Source organism: Myotis davidii, unplaced genomic scaffold (genome assembly GCF_000327345.1).
Source record: "Myotis davidii unplaced genomic scaffold, ASM32734v1 scaffold132, whole genome shotgun sequence".
Lineage (NCBI taxonomy): Eukaryota > Metazoa > Chordata > Mammalia > Chiroptera > Vespertilionidae > Myotis > Myotis davidii.
Genome location: NW_006285258.1, coordinates 1,426,316 through 1,451,860, shown reverse-complemented (window position 1 = coordinate 1,451,860; position 25,545 = coordinate 1,426,316). Strand labels below are relative to the sequence as shown.

The 25,545-nt window shown below is 42.1% G+C and overlaps 1 protein-coding gene across 1 annotated transcript in view; it reads left to right on the top strand.

Annotated features, from left to right (window-relative positions):
- Window positions 1-25,545, top strand: part of TMOD2 (tropomodulin 2) — a 35,296-nt gene that overhangs the window by 5,010 nt on the left and 4,741 nt on the right. The window contains exons 3-7 of the mRNA XM_006755992.2: window positions 1,454-1,576; window positions 4,951-5,037; window positions 9,299-9,429; window positions 11,170-11,277; window positions 19,132-19,275. Of these exons, the coding sequence (XP_006756055.1) occupies window positions 1,454-1,576; window positions 4,951-5,037; window positions 9,299-9,429; window positions 11,170-11,277; window positions 19,132-19,275 (593 nt within the window). The remainder of the gene's footprint in view (window positions 1-1,453; window positions 1,577-4,950; window positions 5,038-9,298; window positions 9,430-11,169; window positions 11,278-19,131; window positions 19,276-25,545) is intronic.

Below are 25,545 nucleotides of genomic sequence, written 5' to 3'. Positions count from 1 at the left end.
CATGCCAAGAAGTAAAAGCAGCTCCAAAAAAAAGAGAAACCAAGAGTCAAAGCAGGAGGAATTGGGAAGAGTATGAGTAGGTCTGGGGCATCGCTATGGTGGCCCCAGTGTGTCTTGGCTTCACCTTTATAAGCCCATGTGGGATGTGGGTGTGCTGGCCTGGCTGTATTCACATCCTCCCGGCCGTGTGATTATTAGTCCAGAGGTTTGGGCAGCGTGGGGGTGGGTTGGGGTGTTGCAGATATTGGCATATTCAGAAGTGAGTAGGGGCAAAATGAATGTAATTCGATTAAACAGGGTAAGGTGGGAGATGGTGGTAGAGAATGTGCACGTGGGAAGCACAGAGAGCCCTACTGCCCAGACCCCCATGTCTCTGAGTACACCAGCCCTGCTTATTTTCTTTTAAATCAGGCTGACTTTGGTATGCTGTAGAGAGGTGGCTGCATCCCAGGTCACTACCTAGTCACATGATCCTACATAGAACATCCTACTGGTCTACCATCTCCGTTGGTGAGAGGAAAACCCTGGATGATCACATTTGTCCCTTAGGAATCCCGGGGCCATTTGGATGAATCTGGTCCGAATATTTGCAGGGTCCAAGACAAGAACACAAACAGAAGTCCAAGTGCCTTTTTTAAAAAAAAAAGAAAGAAAAGAAACAAATACTTAAAAGTTAACAAACTGTTAAAATATGTTATATCCTACAAGTATACGTAGGCCAGTACTCTTGGACTTCCAAGAGTTCTACACAGGAATGTCTGTCCTTCTCTGCCAGGACCTCAAATGCATATGGTTGACACCTCTGCCTACATATCCAAGCTTCATTCATACTCATCCACCACTGCCTCCCCTTGGCCTGGGGGTGTACATCCCAGCAGTGTGACCTGCATTCAGGAGGGTGGGCATGGAGAAGGGATTCATGCAGGCCCTGGAAGCAGGCTCAGGGCTCTTGGCAAAGAATCCCAAGGTCCAAAGTGCCTGGGTGCGGTCTAGCAGGCAGCCTCTGTTCTCAGTGGGAATGTCCCTTTGTCCCATGATTCTTCCCTTGGTGTGTGTGTGTGAGGAGGAGTGGGGGGCATGCAGCCAGAGGAGACCAGAGCTGAGCTCTTCAAAGTTGGGATCCACGGCAGGGCCCCCCTTTGCCTAGGTCTAAGGGCAGTGCTGCTGATCGATGGGAAGGAGGGAGGTAGAAGCCATTTCTCTCTGTGGTTAAGGACTGCAGTCTCCTTGGATGTCAGTGCTGTAGAATGCAGGATTCCTCCTCTGACCTTCCTCCCTTCTAATTGTGGATTATCGATCATGGCATTATCCCAGCAATTAAGGCATCCCGGTTGGATGTGCAACGGCCTAATGACTCGGCTCTTTAACAGCCAGAGCTGCATTCTCTGGTGGGCCCGCTTCCCCTGCAATAAGCAGCCCACACAATGGTTTTTGTTTTTCTTCTGACTTAAAGGGAGAGTCTTTATCCCCAAAGAGAAGCCCATGGAAACGCGTAAAGAAGAAAAAGTGACCCTTGATCCAGAACTGGAAGAAGCTTTGGCCAGTGCCTCCGACACTGAGCTCTACGATCTTGCAGGTTAGTCCTCAGCTCTGGGTCACTTTCCTGTTTCGTTCTGTGGCCTCCAGGTCGGCACCCATGGCAGTAGCCTTTGAGTTTCTCCGTAGCTACTGGCATTTATTGTGATACCTGGTTAACTTCAGTCTTTATGTAGCTGTAAGACTTGATCCAGGTGACTCAACCTCTCTGAGCAAACATTCTGCTGAATTTCAGCTGTAAAATGCCCCAGTAATACCCATCCTACCAAACTCAAGAGTTTCTGTGAGAAATCAGAGAATAGAGTTGAAGGAGTGCTGAGGACTTACACGATAAAATAACAGCCCTTGTGCTTTCTAAAGAGCTTTCACATTTGGCACTTTTTCATCACAACATTTTCATGATGTTCTTGCTCTTCCCCAGTTGCTGTTCCATTTTGATCCCCACTAACAGGTCCGTTGAACCCAACTATGGAATGGGGGTAATTATTGTGACGTTCATGCACTGTGGTAAATCCACTTTCAGCCCAATCCGCTGACTTTTTTTCTAGTTTTCTTAACAGTAGCAACAATACAATAATTACTGGCATTATTATTTGAACTGGTTATACACGCAGATAGAAAAAGCCCAGAAAGTACAAAAGAATATGTAATGGCCCTAGCCAGTTTGGCTCAGTGGATAGAACGTCGGCCTGCAGACCACAGGGTTGGTTGCAGGCTCCTTCCCGGCCTGGGCCCTGGTCAGTGCTCATGCAGGAGGCAACCAGTTGATGTGTTTCTCACATTGGTATTTCTCTCTGACTTTCCCTAAAAAAAAAAAAAATCGATGGAAAAATCACCTCACGTGAGGATTAACAACAACAAAATATGTAATGAAAGTAAGTCTCTCACCCTGATTACATAAGCCCCATCCCATTTCTTGTCTGTCCTTTGAGAAAGAGTCCATGCATATGCCAGCGTATTTGTGTACCAATGGGATGCAGTTTTCTCCAAATAAGATGGATATGTGGATCATGAGGGTCATTAGGTCATCACAGGGAGAGGTGTTTTTAAAAAAAATAGTCCATAGTTTTAGCAAGAATTCTCACGTTTTTATTCCATTGGCAGGCATATTACTATAATCTTTGTCCTCCAGCTACGCCTTATTCTGATAGCATGCAAACCGTTCCAGCTACATTTTCATTCCCTCTGTGATATCAGTGGTCAGGATTAAATTCACGTATTTGAACCCCTCTCAGAAGTCACTGCAGCGTTGAGGCACCTGTGCCACACAGTTAGGAAGGTGCTTAGCAGTGACCAGTCTCCTTAGCCCTGTGGTTGCTGTGGAGGGATCATGTTATGGTGACTGTTGCCTCTCGGTCTGTCCTGGAATTGCCCAAAGGGAGAATGCAGGGCTGGGCTTAAATTCCCAGGAAATGCCTAAGAAGAAAGAAAGAGATAAACACCCATCGTTTGGAAGATCCTGAAATTCATGCAGTAAAACCAGGGGCATAATCCCCAAAGAAAACTGTCATGTTCATTTTACGTAGCCTCCCTCCCTCCCTCAGCAGTGCCCCTCAGCACCAGGAGGAAGCCCCGCATCTTCTCTAGGACGGCTCTCTCTGGAAGAAGTAGATTTGCCAGCCTTTGAAAGCATGTCAGTGCCCTGCCCATGTTACTCTAACAGACCGAGAGCAGAAGGACAGATTGTTCCTCAAGCGAGCACCCCCACAGTGGCCGTATTTCTGTGCGGTCCCTGCCATACCAGTCTAGTTCTCAGCTCTGCTGGTCTGGAGATTTGATCTTGTCGGTGCACGTAGCAGCAGTCTGATTGGGGCCAGGCAGTGGGAATGGGTCCACCTGCCAGGTTCACAGGAAACAGGTAACACAAAAATTAACACTAGGCAATGGGAGCCAAATTATAATTAGAAGTTATTAGTGAGAATGGGGCCAATGCAAGATACGTTTTTTGGATGGTCTCAGTAAGCTTGTGCTTATCAAATAGGGCATCTCCCTGGACAATGCCAGAAACACGGTAATAAATTACATTTATAAATTACATTTATATAAATTACATTATTTACTGATAAGAATGTATAAAGCACTTAGAACAGTGCCTGACGCATAGGAAGTCATTTCATCTTTTTTTTAATCCTCACCTGAGGAGTGAGGATATTTTTCCATGGATTTTTAGAGAGAGTAGAAGGGAGGGGGAAGTAGAGGAGAGAAAAAGGGGAGGGAGAGAGAAACATCCATGTGAGAGCAATACATCAATTTGTTGCCTCCCACACACCCCTACTGGGGTGGGGATCGAACCTGCAACCCAGTTATGTGCCCTTGACCAGGAATCAAACCTGTGACCTTCTGGTGCTCAGGCCGACGCTCTAACCACTGAACTACATTGGCCAGGGCAGTAATTTCATTTTTGTAGTAGGTAAAGCATAATTATTATCCCTATTTTACAGATGGGGAAACTGAGGCTCGGAGGCATTTAGTAACTTCTCAAGTCACACAGGTAGTACATGACAGTATTCATATTGGCTGACTGCTCCTGGGTGCCCTTTTAACCCTAGACTTGTTATTTCTTATGGCGTGCTGGCCTCCTGCCTCCTTCTAATGTGCAGATTACAGTACAGCTGACGAGGAGCTCAGAGTTAACAGAAGCTCTGCCCCCTGTTCACAGATGATCGATTCTGGGATGGGATCCTGCACCAGGTGGCCGCCTGTAATTTTATTAGCGAGGGGAGAGCTGGGGTGCAGTTGCAGCTTCAGCCTGCCTGGTGTGCGTTCTCCCCCCAGTGCTGTTTCTCGCATGCTGTGCTGCCCCCTGGTGCCAATTCCATATCGTACAGGAGCCTCAAATCTCGACATGCTCAGCCTTCCATTGCTGGTGTCTCTTTTATTTCCCACCGTGAGATGCTTTAGACAAGGAAAGGGCGACTTCTCGCGGTGAGGCTTATATTGAAAGAGACCCACGATCTTTCTGCTCTTTGCCTCTGAAGAAATACATGCCATCATCTCTATAATGTCAAATCTTAAAATATCCTTAGGTTCAGTCCGGCCCTCACATTTTACAGATGGGAAAGCTGATGAGTTTGAATCTACTTTACTAGGAGGTCTTAGCAGGTTTTCAGTAATTTGGGACCATCACTAGACCATTGTCCCTCAGATCCCAAATGGTGTCAGGGGTACAGTTGTAGAAAGACCTGTGTAGATTGCTGGTGGTCTTACAGGGAGGGTTTTTGTGTATGTGTGTGTGTTGATATATCAGTTTATTTAACACTATAGAAGTACCACACACTGTGCAAGGAAGTATGGGTCCAGAGACTTATCTTTATGATACCAAGAATTGTTCTTCAAGGAACAAATTAACAATGTGGATATCCTAACATGTTTTTCCAAACTTAATGTTTATTCACTGATTTTTTTTTCTTCCAGCTGTTCTTGGAGTCCACAATTTGCTCAATAACCCAAAATTTGATGAAGAAACACCCAACAGTAAAGGTGGCAAAGGGCCTGTGAGAAGTAAGTTGAGGTGGAATCTGCGGTTCTGTGAGGCTTGGGAGCCTCCACGTGTTGCTGGGAGGAGAGGCCTGTTGACTGGGCCTCCTAGTGCATCCTGACCTCTGTGCTGCAGGTGGCTTTTATCAGTTCACCAAGGATCACTGGGCGCTGGGCAGTCAAACCAGAATAGAGTAGCTGATCATGGGAACTCTGTCTGGCAGTGTAACTAGTAATAATCAGTTGTTTTGTCCAAAACACGCTCTGTAGTTAGGTCCCTTCCATCAAAAGGTAAAATTGCTGATAGGTTGCATAGTTAGCATGGAATGCAGAGTTTCCTGTTCCCAAGGATGTTTTAATCAACTGTCACATCTTAAATAAGTTCTTTTCTCTATTTCAGTGTCTTTTTGTCTCAATAATGGATGCTTGTCATTAGAATTTGAATACCCACATCCCCCAGAGAGCATGAAGGACACACTGGGATGGATTTGCTGGCACAGAAGTGCCAGACCATTCCCTGGCGAAGTCATTAGACTCTCCCACTTACTCATCTGTCATCTTCCAAATACCTACTGTGTGTCATGGGTTTTATCTTTAGGTACAAAGATAAAAGATGGTCACTGCCCAAAAGAACTTACCTACCCATAGTAGGGACAGACCAATAATCAGGTAATTTTGGACAATGTGATCCAGGTGCTGTGAAAATTCCGCAAAGATCACAGCTTTTCTGAGATTAATTCTATTTTATTCTCTTTGATGAAAACTTGGGAGATGCTTTCTAGTCCCCTCAGCATATGTATAAATCATCATTTATTCTGGGTAATTTACACGGACAACGAGCAATGTTCCTTTTATTTTCTTTCTGGTTTCTTATGCATACAGATAAAAAATGTTCATCATTGTTAATTCCAACATGAAAGGGTAACATTCTGACAACGTGTTTGCTGTTAAAAGTCAGACCTAACCTTCTTGTCTTTTATACATAGACATATACTGTATATCATTAACTTTAAAAAAAACCCACATTGTTTTTATAGAGCATTATTAGGTTCACAACAAAAATGAGAGGAAGTCACAGGGATATTTTATATATCCCCTGCCTTTCCACATGGATGGCCTCCCCCATTATCAGCATCCTGCAACAGAGTGGTACATATGTTAAAATTGATGAACCTACATTGACACATTGTTTTCACCCAGAGTCCGTAGTTTACATTAAGGTTCATTCTTGATGGTGTAATTCTGTGGTTTTGGACAAATGTATAAGGACATGTATCCTTCACTGTGGTATTATACAGAGCATTTGTACTGCCCTAAAATTCCTCTGTGCTCTGCCCCTCTAACCCCTGACAACCACTGATCTTTTTCTGTCTCCATAGTTTTGCCTTTCCCGGATTGTCATTTATTAAAATCATGCAGCATGTAGCCTATTCAGACCAGCTTTCTTTCCTTATTAATAAGTATGTAAGGTTCTTCCATGTCTTTTTTCATGGCTTGATAGCTCCTTTCTTTTGAGCGATGAATAATGTTCCATTTTCTGAATGTACCACAGTTTCTTTATCCATTCACTCTGCAGTACATCTTGGTTGTGATTGCCTCCAAGTTCTGGCAGTTATAAACAAGTCTGTTATAAAAACACTTATGTGCAGGTTTTTGTGACCAAAACTTTTTATCTCCTTCAAGTAAGTATCAAGGAACATGATTGCTGGATCTTATGGTAAGAGTATTGTTAGCTTTCTAAGAAACCATGAAACTGTCTTCCAAAGTGGCTATATCATTTTGCATTCCCACCAGTAAAGATGAGAGTTGTTTTTGCTCCACATCCTCACCAGCATTTGGTTTTGTCATTGTTCCAGATTTTGGCCATTCTGATAGGTATGTAGTAGTAGCTCATTTTAATTTGCATTTTCTTGATGACATGACGTGGAGCATCTTTTCATATGCTTATTTTCTACCAGTATACCTTCTTTGGTGAAGTGTCTGCTAAGGTCTTTGGCCCATTTTTTTAAAATATATTTTTATTGATTTCAGAGAGGGAGAGAGAAATAGAAACACCAGTGGTGAGAGAGAATCATTGAACAACTGCCTCCTGCACACTTCCTACTGGGGATCGAGCCCACAACTCTGGCATGTGCCCTTGGTTGAAATAGAACCCAGGACCCTTCAGTCCCCAGGCGGATGCTCTATCCACTGAGCCAAACTGGCTAGGGCTTTGGGCCATTTTTAAATCAGGTTGTTTTCTTATTGTTGAGTTTGAGTTCTTTGTATATTTTGGATAACAGTCCTTTATCAGATATCTCTTTTGCAAATATTTTCTCCCAGTTTCTAGTCCATCTCCTCATTCTCTTGACAGTATCTTCCAGAGTAGAAACTTTTTTTAGAAAAAGATTTTTTTATTGATTTTTAGAGAGAGAGGTGTGGCGAGCCAGCACAGCCATGGCATACTCAGCCCCACATTTGGCCGCCATATGTACTGTGCCAGCTCTTCCAGGTTCGGTGAGCCTGAGAGGGGGCGGTGAAGGATGGAGAAAAGACAGACAAGAGAATGAAGCTGGGTCCGGGTGGGACGCTGTCCTCTCTGATGGAGAGCTAGTGACAGCGCCACGGACTACAAGCCGTGTCTTTATTTTATAGCCAGATTCCACGAGGCAAAGTAAGGATGTGGTCAAGATGTTTACAGCATTCTCGTGGGTTTCAATCCTACTCAGTTACATGCACCCGAACTCTATCAAGCCCACATCACTCAGGCAGGTGGGGCCATGTGTTCAGACCATACCTTCAAGCTTGCAACTGTAGCTGTTGGCTATAATTGTGCTGGGAGGGCCCTGCCCTCCAAGCTGGGACTTGCATGTGGCCATGAGAGGACTGTGCCCTCTCATTAGTCAAGGCTTGAACCTGTCCAAACACTGCAGCTGCTCCCCACAGAGGGGAAGTGAAAGGAAGAGAGAGAGAGAAACATCTATGTGAGAGGGGAACATGTGCCTTGACCGGGAATCAAATCTGTAGCCTTTGGTATAAGGGATGACATCCAACCAATTGAGCCACCCAGCTAGGGCTTGATTACTGTGGCTTTATAGTAAGTCTTGAAGTTGAGTAGTGATAGTCCTCCAACTTTGTTGTTCTCTTGCAATAGTATATTGGCTCTTCTGGGTTTTTGCTTCTCCATATAAACTTCAGAATTAGTTTGTGGATATTTACAAAATCACTTGCTGGGATTTTGATTGGGATTACACTGAATTGGTAAAGAACTGACATCTTGACGATATTGAGCCTTCCTATCAATGAACATGGACTATCTTTCAAGAGTGTTATAGTTTTTCTCATACCGATGTTGTACATATTTTTTAGGTTTAGACCTAGGTATTTTATTTTTCATTAACTTTTTTTTTTTAAATTATGGTTCTAGTCTCGTACCAGTACATGTAGGTTTGCCTGTTCTTTTAGTAAATAGATAGCATCTTATTAGGTGATTATGCTATAACTTATTTAACCATTTTCACATCGATGGACATTTTATCCTGTTTTACTGTCACCAGTAATACATCAATGAACATTCCTGAATGTATATCTTTATGTTTTTATGCTATTTTTTCTGTAGATTAGACTTCTAGATATAGAGTTTCTGGGTCATAAAGTTTCTACATTTTAAATTTTGACAGGTGATGCCAGATTACTGTCCCCAAAATCATGCACCAACATTTCCACCAACAATACAGGGATTCCAAAAAAATGTATACACACTTAACAGTTGATAGCTCAATTGATGTTTCTTTCTTTTCAGATTTAACACATTGGAATTAATAATTATTCAAATTGTGTATACATATTTTTGTATTAGTGAATGTTGTAGGGCATTATTAATAATTATGTATAACAGCATATTGTAAAAATTAGTTACAAAATTTTTATTAAAACATTCATTACATACTGTTATATTGGCTGGGCTGCAAAAATATTCATTGTAGGCCACATGTGGCCCATGGGCAGCGAGTTTGACATGCTTGCAGTAGGTCTCCTGCACTTTTGGCTCCATGCAGTGTCAGCTACTGAGACTTCTCATTGCAGTTGAGAAGCATCAATCTTTGAAACTGTAACTCAGAGCCATACCATTCCCATGCTTGTTTAGTTGAAAATAAGCTTACTGTCATTGATAATAAAGTATTATTAGGATCAAAGCATATGAAAGAAAGGTCATTTGGCGGTGGGGGGGTGGTGCGCGGGGAGGATCATCACTGATTTTGACAGGAGAATCCTTACTTTTCTTTTTTTTAAACTTGTCTCTTAGATGTGGTCAAAGGTGAAAAGGTCAAGCCTGTATTTGAGGAACCACCCAACCCCACAAATGTGGAAGTAAGTCTGCAGCAGATGAAAGCTAACGATCCCAGCCTCCAAGAAGTCAATCTCAACAACATTAAGGTATCTCACTATGACTGTTGTCAGTCACTTGATTTATCGTGAGTTTAGAAAACTCAAAGGGGATGACTGATTACCTAGTTGAAATCTTTTGAGTCACTGATTTTGAGGCAAGATATCCCATTCAAAAGAAGAAGTAGGTTTAAAAAAATGATTTCTGGAATTCTTGGAAACAATTAATAGTAGTTGTGTTAAATAATATACTGGTTATCTATTGTTGAATAGCAAATTACTTCAAAACTTACAGGTTTAAAATGAAGAAACATTTATTCTTTCACCCAGTTTCTGAGGATCAGGAAACAGGGAGTGACTTAGCTGGGTAGTATGACTCAGTGTTTCAAAAAGGCTCTAGGCAGGCTATCCACCAGGGCTGCAATCACCTTACAGGCCACCTGAGGAGGAGGATCTACTTCCTAGAAGGTGCACTCCCGTGGCTGTTTATAGGAAGCCTCTGTTTCTACCTGTGTCCATACATCATGACAGCTGGCCTCCCCCAACATGAGTGATCCAAGAGAAAGAGAACAGTCAGGAAGCCACAGTGTATGTTATTACTTATTCTCTGAAGTCACATTGTCACTTCCACTTTATTCTATTTGGCAATAGGTCATGTGACTCTCAAGTAGAGTTGTGTGTGTGTGTGTGTGTTGTGTATGAGAGAGAGAGAGGGAGAGAGAACATTGTCTGACATGTTTTGTTCATTCTTGTTGGGCCAATTTCTAGCATTTAATAATAATAACAGACTTTTGCCCTAGCCGGTTTGGCTCAGTGGATAGAGCGTTGGCCTGGGGACTGAAGGGTTCTGGGCTCTATTTCAGTCAAGGTCACATGCCTGGGTTGTGGGCTCGATTCCCAGCAGGGGACATGCAGGAGGCAACCGATCAACGATTCTCATCATTGATGTTTCTGTCTCTCTCTCCCTCTCCCTCCCTCTCTGAAATCAATAATATATTTAAAAAATAATAATAACGGACTTTTATTGAGTACTCGTTATGTACCAGATTTTTTGCTAAAAACTTGAAATTCATTATCTCATTAATTCTTAGTGGGACTTAAAGAGGTTAAGTTGCTCACAGTCCCAGAATAGTCTGTGGAACATGTAAGACTCACATCAACCTCGGGCTGTACCCCATGTTGCCACCCTCCCCAGTGGTCAGTACCCGGCTAAGTGCTGTAGAAGAGGGAGTAGGTTTCATTTTTGACTGTTCTGAAGAACTTATTGTTAGGAGAATAACACTAAACAAATCTTAGGACACAGTGTGGTAAGCCCCCAAATGTTATGGAATTGCAGGTAAGAAAAACTTTGATCCTGCCTATGAGAGCCAATAAACAAAGGAGGTAATATTTTAGCTGAGTCTTAAAAGAAGAGTAGGAATTAATCAGAGAAAGGACAGAGGAATTTCCAGATAAAGGAAAAAGCATATCTAAAGGTATAGAGGAGAGAAAAACCATGGTATATTAGCAAGTAGGTCTGTCTGGTTAGAACAAATGAAAGAGAAGAGGGAATGTGGTAGGTGCATCATTTTTTGGTTAGTAAACAGAAAGGTGATGCCACAGTGTCTCGTTGTGTTACATTCCCTTATTAGACACAGCGTGGCTATTGGCTAGGGATGGCTTCAGTTGTTGGAAGATGGGTGATAAATGTCTTTTAGGAGGGTTAGCATGCAATTAGTCATCTAAATATATAAAGTACTTAAAAGCTATGGATCCTTGGCTTATCAACTCTCTGTACCTTCCCCATCGTAGAACATTCCAATTCCAACCCTGAGAGAATTTGCAAAGGCTCTGGAGACCAACACCCATGTCAAGAAGTTCAGCCTGGCTGCCACCCGCAGCAATGACCCTGTGGCAATTGTGAGTAAAGTTCTTAGAAATATATAACGTGAAAAGATTAAATTCATTATAAACTCTTTAATTTGTCTTATTAACAATTTTTAGATCTGGCAAATTTATTTTCTACACAGTTAATAAACAAAATAAGTTATAATGAGACAATAAAACAAGACCCAGTTGTCAGGCACTTTGAATTAAGTAGAATTTTGTTAGCAATACACTTTTTAGAGGAAAGAAACAGGATTAGATGAGGCCTTTAGCTAAACAAATATTTAGATTTTGTTCTGGGCTTAGTACAAACTTTCTGAAACTTTGCACCTGTAATAGCATTCTGTCACAATCATAAGACCCCAAATCCTACAGGAACTTGGCACATATAAAAATATTAAAGTATATTTCATTTTAATCTTTAAAATGGATTAGTATGTTTCAGAAATATTTTAACAACTAAATCTTGAAACGTTTTGTGTTTGATATTGTTAACCAGAATATGAAAATAAAAAACCAAAGCCCTATTCCTTCTTTGCACATTAGATAATCCAGCTAAACAAGGAAACCCTTGACCCAATTAACTACTACAATCACCATCATCAGTGTTACTCCTCCTATTAATAGCTAACATTTCTTGGGCAATTAGTAAATTCCAGCACTGATCTCTATACTTTACACAGGTCACCTCACCTAATCCCCACTATGTTATTATCAGGTATGTACTATTATTAGTTCCCACTTTGACAAATGAGCAATCTGAGGCTCAGAGAGGTTAATTAACTTTTCTAAGGTGACTCAGCCAATAGGCAGTAGAGCCAGGATTCACCACCAGGCCTTTTTGGTTCCTCAACGAGGATGCTTAACCATCAAGCTATGCTGTATTTACACACAATGCCTCCCTGTCAGACATTTGCTAAAATATGTCAGTTATCAGGAGCCTGAGTATCTCCCTGTGGTTCTACAGCATCTAATGCTCAGCTAGAAAATCAGAAGTTTTCTTTACTTGATGCAGTGATTTAAAGCAACAGGTCTTTTGGAAGATCTGAAATACCATTAAAAACCGACAATGTGAAAGTCATGGTGCTGGCACAGGGTAGATGTTTGAAAAACAGTTGATAAATGAATGAATGAGTGTGCCCTCCAGCCTCTCAGCAGTAGAGAATATTTCCATGATTACATAAGTTGATATTTTCACCAGAAATTATTACTTACCTAAATTTGTAAGTTGAGAGCAGTTTTGAATTTAAAACCTGTCATTAAATTAGAAAAAGAGCACAACTAGATCATTGGTAAAATGAAATTAACAATTCAAGGATTCTTATCTGTATATAATTTTATATAATCTCTGCCTTTTAGATTTGTTTTCAATAAAGCAAAAATATTCACAGTGCATTTTGTATGTAAGTGACTAAAGGGATGATGTACAAAGAAATAACTTGTCACTCCTACTTGATATATTATCTATATATATATAACTAGTAGCCCTGCGCACGAATCATGCACCAGTAGCTCTCTGCAGGGCCTGGCCGCTCTGCACCCGCTGCCCAGAGCTCCCCCAGGACTGGGGGACTCCAGCAGGGCTGAGGACTGGATGCTGCCATCTTGTGGCTATGGGTGCCACCATCTTTGTGACAGAATGATGGTTAATTTGCATATTACCCTTTTATTAGATAAGATAGGCTAAGCTACCGTCCAACCGTCCAACTGGTAGCTATGATGCACAATGACCACCAGGGTGCAGACGTTCCGACCAGTAGCTATGACATGTACTGACCACCAGGGGGCAGACACTCAATGCAGAAGTTACCAAGCTGCAGTGACTTGGCAGCAGCAGTTCTTGGGTGACCCACCCTGGGACCAGAGACGAGGGAGCCCGATTCTAGGGTGCATCACCCGAGAACCACCCTCTTGCAATCTGGGGCCCCTCGGGGGATGTCGGAGAGCTTGTTTCAGCCCCACCCGCAGGCGAGGCTGAGGGACCTCACCTGCTGGAAGGACCCCGCTCACTCTGCAGATGCCCTTCAAGCCGGGGTGCCACCCCAGGTGCAGCTGGCCAGGGAGGAACCATGGAAGGTTGGCTCCAGGGTGTGTCCAGCCCGTCTCGCCCAGTCCCACCCTGCCAGCCACCTTTTAATTAATTTCCTTTCAATGTGCACGAATCTGTGCACCGGGTCACTAGTTTAGAATAAAATGGCAGGAATGGGAATAATTTCTAATCCATTTTCAACACTACTAATAAATAATCTAACCTACTCAGATTAAATAGATAGCTTTCTAACTGAGCTAAGTAAATTCCAAATATAGTAATTTCTTTGATACTGTTTTTAATGCAAAAACTATGTGTTGAATGCACACTGTGTGACCAGCACACCATACAATTGTGAAGAATTGCTGTCCTTCAGGGTGTGAAGAGAAAAGACTTTTTGGCTTTATACCAAGATGGCCCAGATGACCCAGCTCTCACCTGGATGCCCGTAGGTCAGTGCGGGCGCGCACGTAAAGTGTGATTGAAACTTCGTGGCCCATACGCAGAAGTCAGTATTTTGTGGGAGAGCCACACTCAAGGGGCCAAAGAGCCGCATGTGGCTCGTGAGCCGCAGTTTGCCAACCACTGCCCTAGATGATTCCCCTTTCAGTTATGCCATTGTTAGGAAAGAGCCTTTGTATAATTTGAAAATTTGTTCATTACCACACAGGCAACAGAGATCTTCAGACTGTTTATGACTAAACGCCTCACTGTTGAGAAGTAAAAATCAGCATTAAAGCAAAGAGCTTCAAGACACTTTTCTATGTATGGTTCAAAACTTGATTCAACAAGGCACTTGTGAGATCATTGCAAATGTAGACAATGTGTATGTAAGATTGCGTTATCCCCATTTTACAGAGGAGGCAACTGAGGCTCAGAGAGGCTGAGTAACTTAACTAAGATTAAGCATGTGGTCAAGCCAGGAAGTGAATTTAGTGACCTGTAGTTAAGTTTAGTTCACCATGTGCCAAGTACTTCCATATAACCACAACTATAGAAGTGAGTATTGACAGAACTTGCCATCACTTGAATGCCAGTGTAGAGAAAAGATCCAAATGTGTAAAAAATGCTATTACTATTAACAATGATGCCCCAGAAACATCAAGAGTTTATTACAGCACTGTACAATCAAAAGAAAATGACAGTCACAAATGTAAACCATATGCATAATTTTCAATTTTTCAGTAGCCACATTAAAAAACAGAGCCCTGGCTGGTGTTGCTCAATGGTTAGAGTTTTGGCCTTCACACCAAAGGGTCCCAGGTTCGATTCCTGGTCCCAGTTGGGGCATGTGCAGGAGGCAACCAATGCTTATGTCCCTCTCACATTGATGTTTCTCTTCGCTCTCTTTCTCTCTCGCTCTTTCTCTCCCTTCCCCTCACTGCCTCCCTCGCTTCTACTCTCTGAAAAGCAATGGAAGAAATATCCTCAGGTGAAGATTAACAACAACAATATATTTAAACCAATATATTCAAAATTTCAAAATACAGGTTGAAAATATAATGAGGTATTTTACCTTATTGTTTTCATATACATCTTTGTGCGTTTTATATTTACAGCATGTCTCCATTCAGACCAGCCATTTTTCAAGGCCTCCACAGCTGCCGTGTCTGGTGGCTACCATTTGGATGACACAGATTTAGACATTGCAGAAAACTGCATCTCATACAGCACTGTAAAGTACAGAAAGCAAAGCCTTCTCTTTAAAGATGTATTTTTACCCTAATTATTTATATAATACTTAAGAAATCTAGTCTTTGTTTTACTAATGTTATCATCCCCAGCACATGTAATAGATGCTCAAATATTTGCTGAACTTAAATGAACTTGGGCCTACTGCCCAGGGATATGTTTGGCTGGGTCTCCTCTGTTTTGTTCAGTATGAGAAAAGTGCTTTCTCAAGTTTAAAAGAAATTGGCAAGATCTGGCTGCTTGCCAGGAGGTCCTGCAGCTTTTTTATAAAGGCATAATTGCTCTGACATTTTGTTATTCTAATAACGAAAGTAAATCTCAAAGCTTGAAGCGTCCATAAGGGAAGGCCTGATGCATTTCCTCTGGTGCTCTAATTAAAATGTGTACATTTAATTCTAATTAAAGACCTGGCACTTTGATTTACACACTGTACAATCACGTCAGTCCAAATCTTTGTACTTGCTTTTTAGTTCCAGCAATTGCCTAATACACAGGATTATTCTTCTAGTCCGGTGGTTCTCAACTCAGGGCAGTCTGGAGATAATTTTGGTTGTCATTACTGGGAGGCATTCAGTGGGTCTACAGTACACAAGACAACCCCCCACAACAAAGAATTCCCCACCTCAAATGTCCACAGTGCAGAGCCTGAGAAACCCAAGTTGGATACCTTCTCCTTTCTTCCTGTTTCTTCTTCCATAAAAACAATTTAAATAGTTTAGACCGGCGGTTCTCAACCTGTGGGTCGCAACCCCTTTGGCGGTCAAACGACCCTTTCACAGGGGTCGCCTAAGACCATCCTGCATATCAGATATTTACATTACGATTCATGACAGTAGCAACATTACAGTTATGAAGTAGCAACGAAAATAATTTTATGGTTGGGTCACAACATGAGGAACTGTATTTAAAGGACCAGAAAGTTGAGAACCACTGGTTTAGACGTTCCTTGTTCTGTTCCCCAGAATAATCACTATTGGTTTGTTTTTCATTCTTCTAGTTGTTGTCTTTATAGCTTTAATTAAAGTGTCTGTCAATCCTGGCTGAATGTTAGTCACCTGGGGAGCTTTTCAAAAATGCAGCTATGGACACAGACAATAGTGTGATGAAGGCCTATGGTGGGATGGGGGTTGGGTGGAGGGGGGCAGAGCGGTGGGGGTGAGATGGGGACATCTGTAGTACTGTCAGCAATTTAAAAATGTAGCTGTCAAGGCCACCAGGTTCTGATTTCATTATTCTGGGTTGGGGCCCAAGCATTGGTGTATTTTTAAGGCTTCCAGGTCATTCTAACATGCAATTACAGTAGAAAAACACTAGTATACATACATTTTTATTTTTAATTTGCCATCTTAGATAATTTTTTATCCTCCATTAGGCAAGATGAGGCAATTCTGAACTCACTGTACCTTCCATCCCTCCTTGTTCTTCTATCACCAAATTGTAGTTATTTTATTATCTTCACACATTTGAGCTTTATGCATTTTATATCCTATTTTTAAAATAAATATACTTTTATTGATTTCAGAGAGGAAGGGAGAGGGAGACACAAACATCAATGATGAGAGAGAATCATTGATCAGCTGCCTCCTGCACACCGCCACTGGGGATCAAGCCCGCAACCTGGGCATGTGCCGGACCGGGAGTTGAACCGTGACCTTCTGGTTCATCGATTGATGCTTAACCACTGAACTATACAAGCCGGCTTCATGTCATATTTTATGTTATTATATGGGTTGTCTCCAAAATTTGAAATTTATTCTTAGCACTTAACAATTTCCAAGTGCCTTGAAATTGAGTGACTCTTTTTTCCATGTAACTTATTTTTTCTTGTTAGAAATTTTGAGGACTCTCTCTCCTTGGAGTTTTGAAATTTCACTTTATATGCCCACGTATGAGTCTTTTTTATTCATTCCTCTGAGCCTAAGTGGGTCCTTCCAGATAAAGACTTGTAGCTGCCCTAGCCGCTTTGGGTCCTGGGTTTGATTCCAGTCAAGGGCACGTACCTTGATTGCAGGATCCTCCCCGGCCTGGGCCCTAGTGGAGGTTCGTGCAGGAATCAACCAGTCAATGTGTTTGTTTCACATCGATGTTTCTCTCTGTCCTTCCCTCTCTCTTACACTCTCCCTAAAAAATCAATGCAAAAATATCCTCAGTGAGGATTAACAAGAACAAAAAAAGACGTGTAGCTTTCTTCAACTCTGGGAAATTTTTTCCTGTTATTTTGTTATTTTTTTGCTTTCTCTTTTCTTTTTTGTTATTGTCCTTTTGAAACTCCTATTGGATGAATGTTGATCTTCTCTTAAACATTTCTTAACATTAATATCGAATAACACTTCTCTCTTTTATGTTGGTTTTTCTCACATGTCTGGCAATCACTGGTTGCCCGTTCATATTTCTGAATAGAGAGCAAGTTTGATTTGGGTAAGCCAGGATCATTTCCTCTGATTCGCCACATGACAGGCTGCATATTTTGTTAATTAATTTTGATTCCGCCCTCCTCAAATATAAGCTCACTAGGGTAGAAATTTTTGTTTTCTCTAATGCTGGAACATAATTCTCTTTATTTGAATGAATGAATGAATGAATGAATGAGTATTTTCCAAGCAGGCAGGTGAATTGACTGGCCACCTTCTTCGTAGTGAGGGTATGAGGAGCCAGCAGGCAGCCAGGGCTCCCCCACGAGCGCTGCCGTTAGGAGGGCTTCATCTGCAAGAGTAGATTTCTGTATGTTTCATTCCTGGGCAATAGTTGCCTCTCCCTTCCTTTCATCCATATCGTATCTGGTGATGGTCTGGAGGTGCCTCAGTTTCTGCACTGCTTCTCCCTCAGGTCCTAGCCCCCTCACTAGAGGCTCTTCTAGGAGATTTTTCACTGATAGTTGTGCTGGCAGGTACTCTTTTCTGGGAAACCACAGGGAGGGGGGGTGTGTTCTCCACATACTCTAGTTGTCCCATTTGTTCCTAAGACATGCCTTTTTTTTTTTTTTAGAATGCTTTTTTTTTTTTTTAGAAAGAGAGAGGAAGTGGGGAGAGAGAGAGAGAGAGAGAGAGAGAGAGAGAGAGAGAAAGAAACATCCATCATTTGCCTCTCACATGTGCCCAAACAGGAAACAAACCAAAAGCTAGGTATGTGCCCTGACTGGGAATCGAACCCCGGAACTTTCAATGTACAGGACAATGCTCCAACCCAATGAGCCACACAGGCCGGGGCCTAAAGCAGTTCTTTAATGAAATGCCCCAGTCAGGACTTACCTCTGGCATCTTAGGCAGTTTTGTGCTAATTTCTCCATCAGTCTTTCTCTTTTCTGTATTTTAGCAATTCTTCAAGATAATAGCCCTCTTTTATTTTGGGGCTTTTTTGTGTGGTTTTTTGTTTTTGTTGTTGTTTTGTTTGCTTTCATGTATTGTGAGGGTTCCAGTTGCTTAAAAGTTATATCTTTTCCTCATGAAGGAAAACTTGGGGAGGAAGGGAGCAAGCAGGTACATATCTGCAGGCTGCAGGCTTGAACTGGGCATCTCTAGTCGGTTTGCCACTCTGAGTGATGACTTTGTTCCAAGAGTTATCTTTAAGGAGTTCTGATTTCTGATGACATGAAATGATATGACTAAATCAGTGCTGGGGTCCAGCCCCAGCAGGTCCAGGGGTCCCCAAAGGTGTGGACGGAGTCAGCGAAGAAGGAATGACACGGAGACAGCATTCAGTTGATCAGCAGCCTTGCCAGGATCTCTAGCCACAATCTCCAGCCAAGTTCTGTGTCCATGTTCTCTTGCTAGGTTCTCCAGCCACGTTCTCCAGGTTCTCCAGCCAGGTTCTGTAGCCATGTTCTCTCGCTAGGTTCTCCAGCCAGGTTCGGTCGCCAGGTTCTGTAGCTGGGTTCTTCAGCCAGGTTCTGTCTAGGTTCTCCAACCAAGTTCTGTAGCCAGGTTCTGTCCAGGATCTTTTGCCATGTTCTCTCCAGTGAAGTTCTTCTGTCTCTAGGTTCTGTGTAGGTTCTGTCTTCTAAGTTCTGTCTTTTTTTGAGTTTTAAATTATCTTTTCACTTTGAGGTGAAAGTATGATTTAACTAAGTTTTTAAGTACTGTAAAAAAGACTCATTTAATTTGAGGGTGGGGAGTTCAGGAAATAAATCTTTAGAAACCCTAATGGTTACTTCCTTTTTGAATAATAAGGCTTTTGCAGATATGCTGAAAGTGAACAAGACCTTGAAAAGTCTAAACATAGAATCCAATTTTGTAACTGGAGCTGGGATCCTGGCCCTGGTGGAGGCACTAAGAGAAAATGACACCTTGACAGAAATCAAGATCGACAACCAGGTAAGCTGACCCACAGGCTGCATGTGAAAGCACGCCACGATGGAGTGAGTTAAAAGACAAAATTCTGTTGCTCGATTTTATGGTCTAGCTTTCCTATACATTATAAAAGCTGCAGGCCTGCGAGGGAGTAGGGGAGAGCATGTGCCTAATTAAGCATTGCACAGTGGGACAACCTGAGTTATGAAGAGCCAGCTGGCCCCCAGCCCTGGGCTGGTCAGGCCTGGAGGAGAAAGAGCAGGGGGAGGCAGAGGTGTGACAGCTGCTTTGTTCAGCCGTCATCACTGTGGCCTCCCAGCAGGAACTTCAACCCATGCCTGCCCCAGCCTTGCTGTTGCCTGTCACTGGGACTATGGCTACAGAGTGGCCACTCCCAGAGCCAGACTTCCTGTCCCTGGATGGAGGTTCCCAGAGCTGAAAGAGCAGAGCGGGCTCCTGCAGTCTAGTGCTGGCCACAGAGCCCATTTAAAGGACTTTGGGTCCTATGCCTGGCCGGCGTGGCTCAGTGGTTGAGCATCGATCTATGAACCAGGGGGATCACAGTTCGATTACTGGTCAGGGCACACGCCCAGGTTGCAGACTCGATCCCCAGTGTGGAGCATGCAGGAGGCAGCCAATCAATGATTCTCTCTCATCACTGATGTTTCTATCTCTATCTCTCTCTCTCCCTTCCTCTCTGAAATCAATGAAAATATATTTTTTAAAATAAATAAAGGACTTTGAGGTTCTAAAGATGGCCTGGCTTAGAGTAGCATCAGGACTCACGCACAGAGCAGTCATAATCTCAGCTCTGTTACAGCGTCCCACAGGGACCCTTACCAGCCAAAGAAAGTTGTTTTTCCCTGGAGCCACCCCTTCCTGTCCCCGGAAGCCCTCTCTTTCCCAGCATCAGCCTGCCTGCCCTACTTCCAGACTTGCTCTGCTGCTTCAGCTGGCTCCTGCTCACAGGGAGCAAGTCTCAGTTCTCGGCGTGTAACCCTGCTCCTTTGTCACAGGGAAGTGTCTACAGTGGGATTCAGTGAATCTGAGGGGTCTAGACACTACAGTAGGAAGAAAGGGCCCTGAAATGGAACCGAAAGAGGAGAGAGCAAGGAGACTTGTACTGCGAGCATTCTCTTGTGGGGTGGCGGGGGGAGGGGAGAGATATTGGGGGAAGTGCCTGTTGAAAGTGCCCCCTGCATTTCTGAGAAATTTCCTGGTCTAGACCCTCTAAGATCTGATAAAGCCCCAGCATCCTACCAGGACTTTTTATTTTTTTAATATATTTTTATTGATTTCAGAGAGGAAAGGAGAAGGAGAGAGAGAGAGAAACATCAATGATGAGAGAGAATGATTATCAGCTGCCTCCTGCATGCCCCACACTGAGGATTCGGGCTGCAACCAGCATGTGCCCTGACCAGGAATGGAATTGTGACCTCCTGGTTCATTCATAGGTCGATGCTCAACTACTGAGCGTGCTGGCTGGGCCAAGTCAGGACTTTTGCCCAAGCCTGGAGACAGGTTCCATGGACAGCTCTATCTGTTTTTGCTGACCAGGACCGTAGGACTGTCCAGCCCTGTACTCCTCCTGGGGCTTGTTATTAGGGAAGTGGGAACCCCACCAGGAGACAGGCGGCCTTCCTCACCATCCCCAGAAGGGATGCATCACCAAAACAGCTTTCCAAATGCAGAGGTGTGGAGGGCTGCCCAGGGGGAAGACCGGACACATTCAGGGGAAGCTGATGCTGTGTATGTTGGTGAGTGTCCAGCTGCTAGTAAGTTAAGGGTCATCAGGAAGCAGGAGAGCAGGAAAACAAGTGAGAAAAATGCAGAAGGAAAAGAGCTGATAGCTCGGGGATATTTTTCAGCTAGAATAGTATCAGGAAGAAGATGAGCTCTCTTAGTAACTATTCCCAGGAGATCTAAGACAGAAGTGGACACTTTATTCCAAGTATATTTATCTTCTTGTGTTGGTTTACTTTAGGCCATAGTGGAACCCCATATCTGAAATAATGTTCTAAATACTCTATTCCTAGTAAAATACCATCTAATTAGGGTTGCCAGATAAGATACAGTTAACTTGAATTTCACAGAAGCAACAATTAATTTTTAGTATAACTGTATCCCAAATATATCATGGGACATACTTATACTAAATCATTTATTTGTTATTTATTGAAATTCAAATTTAACTGGGTGTCCTGTATTTTTATTTGCTAAATATGACAACCTTATATGTAGTGAGTGAGCTGAAATCCTGAAAAGTTAGAATAGAGAAGCTTTTTCTAATGCATGTGGAAAAGAACCTAAAATACAGTCTCTCTTAAATCCCCTCTAGATCCTCAGTAGGGAGTGTGCAGGAGGCAGCCAATCAATGTCTCTCTGTCTCTCTCTCTCCCCCTTCCTCTTTCTCTCTCTACAATCAATACAATCGTTTTTAATAAGCCCTGGCTGGTGTGGCTCAGAAATTAGAATGTCAGCCCAAATACCAAAAGTTCTCGTGTTTGATTCCTGGTCAAGGGCAGGTACCTAGGTTGTTGGGTTCGATCCCCACCCCAATCAATGTGTCTCTCTCACATTAATGTTTCTCTTTTGCTCTCTGTCTTTTCTCTTTCCCCCATCTCTCTCTTTCTCCCCCTTTCTCTCTTTTCCTCACTCCCCCTTTCACTCCCCGTAAAAATTAATGGAAAAAATATCATCAGATGAAGATTAACAAAAATGAAACGAACAAATAAATTTAAAAATCCCACCCAAAGTATCATCCTCACCACCCCTCTTCAGTCATCTGGGCATGGTTTTGTGTAATTTTTCAACGTTAGTCCCCCAGTATGCCTCTGAAATGACTTCTCTTTACTCGTGACAAAGAAGAAGAGTAAGTTCTAGAACAACTGGAAAAATGTTTTGCTTTATTTTAAGAATGAGGAAATTCATAAACAAACCTTGATTTCCATCCACAATTTTGTTCACTGACTCATAGACTATTAGAAGTAAATCTCAGTTTCCTCCTCTGTCTAAGGAAGGGTTTGAAATAAACTAACCTCTAAGACAGTTTCCTCAGGCAGGGCCAGCAGCCGAGACCCAATTAATATCATTGCAGCAGGAAACTGCACCAGAATGGAGGCCTGCTGAGAACCCCCCCTGTGTGGGTTCCAGGTAAATACGTAATGACTTAATCAGTGCCCTGTGAGGACAATCAGTAATGCATATTCATGAATGAATAAATTGGAGTAGTGAAAAGAGGTTACTTAAAGAAAAACAGATGGTGCCCTGGCCAGTGTGGCTCAGTTGGTTGAGCATCATCCCCTGCACCAAAAGGTCACTGGTTCGATTCCTGGTCAGGGCACATGCCCAGGTTGCAGGTTCAATCCCCAGTGAGAGTGCATTTAGGATGTGGGGGTACATGCAGGAGGCAACCAATTGATGTTTCTCTCCCTCCCTCTCTTGTCTTCTCTCTCCCTAAGAATCAATTTTTTAAAAGACATTGATAAAAATAAAGAAAAACAAAAGGTGATCTGAAGAAATGTATGCTTGAACTTTTGTTTCTTTTTTTTTCTTTGTATTTAGTGACTTAATAAAGAGAAACATACTATCCAAATTATAAGAAATTTTGGTGCTCATTTAGTGTCCTGGGTTTATACAACACAGAAGACCTCAAATAAAAATTAAAAAAAAAACCTCAGGCTGAGAAAGAAAGATGCCCTATGTTATATTACTTCCGCCCCCTCTTTTACATGCCCCCCCACTGTAATTTTCAGCTCCTACATCCTTTATAGCAACACACCATCCTCCAAGTTATCCAAGTGCTGGACCCCAAATGCTTGAGAGTTGTAAGGGGAAATAAAGGGACTTTTATCCCTCTCAGTCAGCCACATCTGCCATGAGCTCCTTGAGCTGCCCTTGCACAGCACCACTTGGCCCATTCCAGGGGCATAAGCCATAACTGTGGCAGCCCCGCCCTGAGGTTGGATCTCAGTCCTTAATACAGTCCCATTGTTCAAAAGTGTGTCATGAGCTAAAGTTGCGCATGATACTGTGAGGTCAGTATCCCTTACTTTATTGCTGCTCCTCCCTCCCATAGATCCGCATTGCTTAGAATGCTGACTCCACCCTGTGGATTCCCAAACTGTTGTCTTACTGGCAGCACCACATTTTGTTAATATCTTGGCAAGAGACTCATTTGACAGGTTGCTAGATGAAACAAAAGATAAAGAGCAAAGGACACAAAACTTTCTCCATAAACTTTTTGTTTGTTATATTTGTTTTGTTTTTTCTCCATAAACTTTTATCCTTCATCTACCCCATACTTAAAATTTCCAAATTTAAAAGGTATATATATTAAAGTAATCCAATTGCATAATACTGGCGCAGAAATAGACTGGCAGGGTAAAAGAGTCCAGAAACACTCAAGTACTAGTATACTTGAGAATTTTGCAGCAAAGTGGTATTTCAAATCATGGAAGAAAAATGAAGTAAAAGATGGTGAGACAATTTGCTAGCATTTTGGAATAAAATAAAGTTGGTGTTCCATTTTAATTCTTTTTTAAAACATACTTTTATTGATTTCAGAGAGGAAGGGGGAGAGACAGAGAGATAGAAACATCAATGATGAGAGTCATTGATTGGCTGCTTCCTGCACGCCCCCCCACTGGGGATCAAGCCTGCCTGCAACCCAGCCATGTGCCTTTGACAGGAATCGAACCTGGGACCCTTCAGTCTGCAGGCTAATGCTCTATCCACTGAACAAAACTGGCTAGGGTGTATTTTAATTCTTACATTAAAATTCATTTCAGATGAAATAAGATTTAAATATTACAATATGCAAAATCATAAAACAAGTGGAAAAGCATCAGGAGTGGAGACTTACTAAATCTAGATTAATAAATTTGACCATATGAAAGGGAGAAAATGTCTTTAAGTAATCAAAAAAAGAAAAAAACTGAACAAAGTATTTTCAGCAAATTTGACAAAGGGCTAATTTCCTAATATATAAGAAATTTACAAGCCAATTTTTTTTTAAAGCCCAGGAAAAATGGGCAAATTACAGAGATTGGTAGTTTAAAAAAAAGACAAATGCATGAGAAAATTAATTGTTCTTATTCATAATTTGAGAAAAGCAAATTAAAGCAATTAAATATATACAAGTAAAATATGTTTCACTTATTGAATTGACAGGGATGAAAAGATTGGTAATATTCCATGTTGGTTAGGGTAAGGAAAATAGTAACTCAAACATTGTTAGCGAGTGTAAAAATTGTCATAGCCTTTGAGGGTAAGTCAGTAATATGTCAAAAATTAAAACATGCTTACGCCTGGATCCTGCTCAAATTTGCCTCCCAGGCACACTTGCAGAAATGCCCCAGGATATACTGTGTGTGCACGGAAAGGTCCCTGCAGCAAGGTTTGCAATAGTAGAAATGGAAAGCGATGCAAAACAGTCATTAGGACCTGGCTGCAGACATTATGATGCATTACTACAGTGGAATGCTGGGCAGCTGTCCGATGAGGTAAACATGTATTTACCTACATGAAAAGGTGTTATTAATCTTAAAAGAAAAAGAAAAACATCTTTCAGAACAGTATGCTACTAGAATCCATTTCTGTGAAAAAAGTATAGGTGTACATAAGATTACATAGACACGTGAATGCATAGAAAATGTTTAAGACTATAGACTCTATACCAAACTGGCTTTCTCTGTGGGGAATGGGAATATTAGGAGAAGGGAGCTTTTATATTTTATACACTTTATTGTTTGCTTTTTCTAAACAAGCCTGTTCTTTTTACTTAAAAATATTTAATGAATATATTCTGCCAAAACCGGTTTGGCTCAGTGGATAGAGCGTCGGCCTGCGGACTGAAAGGTCCCAGGTTCGATTCCGGTCAAGGGCATGTACCTGGGTTGCGGGCACATCCCCAATGGGAGATGTGCAGGAGGCAGCTGATCGATGTCTCTCTCTCATCGATGTTTCTAACTCTCTATTTCTCTCCCTTCCTCTCTGTAAAAAATCAATAAAAATATAAAAAAATATATTTAGTGAATATATTCTGAAAAAATATACTGTAAATTTAATTTTAAATTTTTATTTTTACATGCTGCCATTTTTAAACATCTACTTTTAATGTTTTTATTACTCTATGTCTCAACTTAAATGACAAGCAAAATACATCTTTTCACAAACATAAAAAAACTTATTTACTTTTCTGTAGCCCAGTATGCGGTGACCCGCACCTCGGAGAGGGTCCGACAGGTAGAGGTGGCGTGGGATGAAATACAAGAGACCATGAGACGGGGTTGG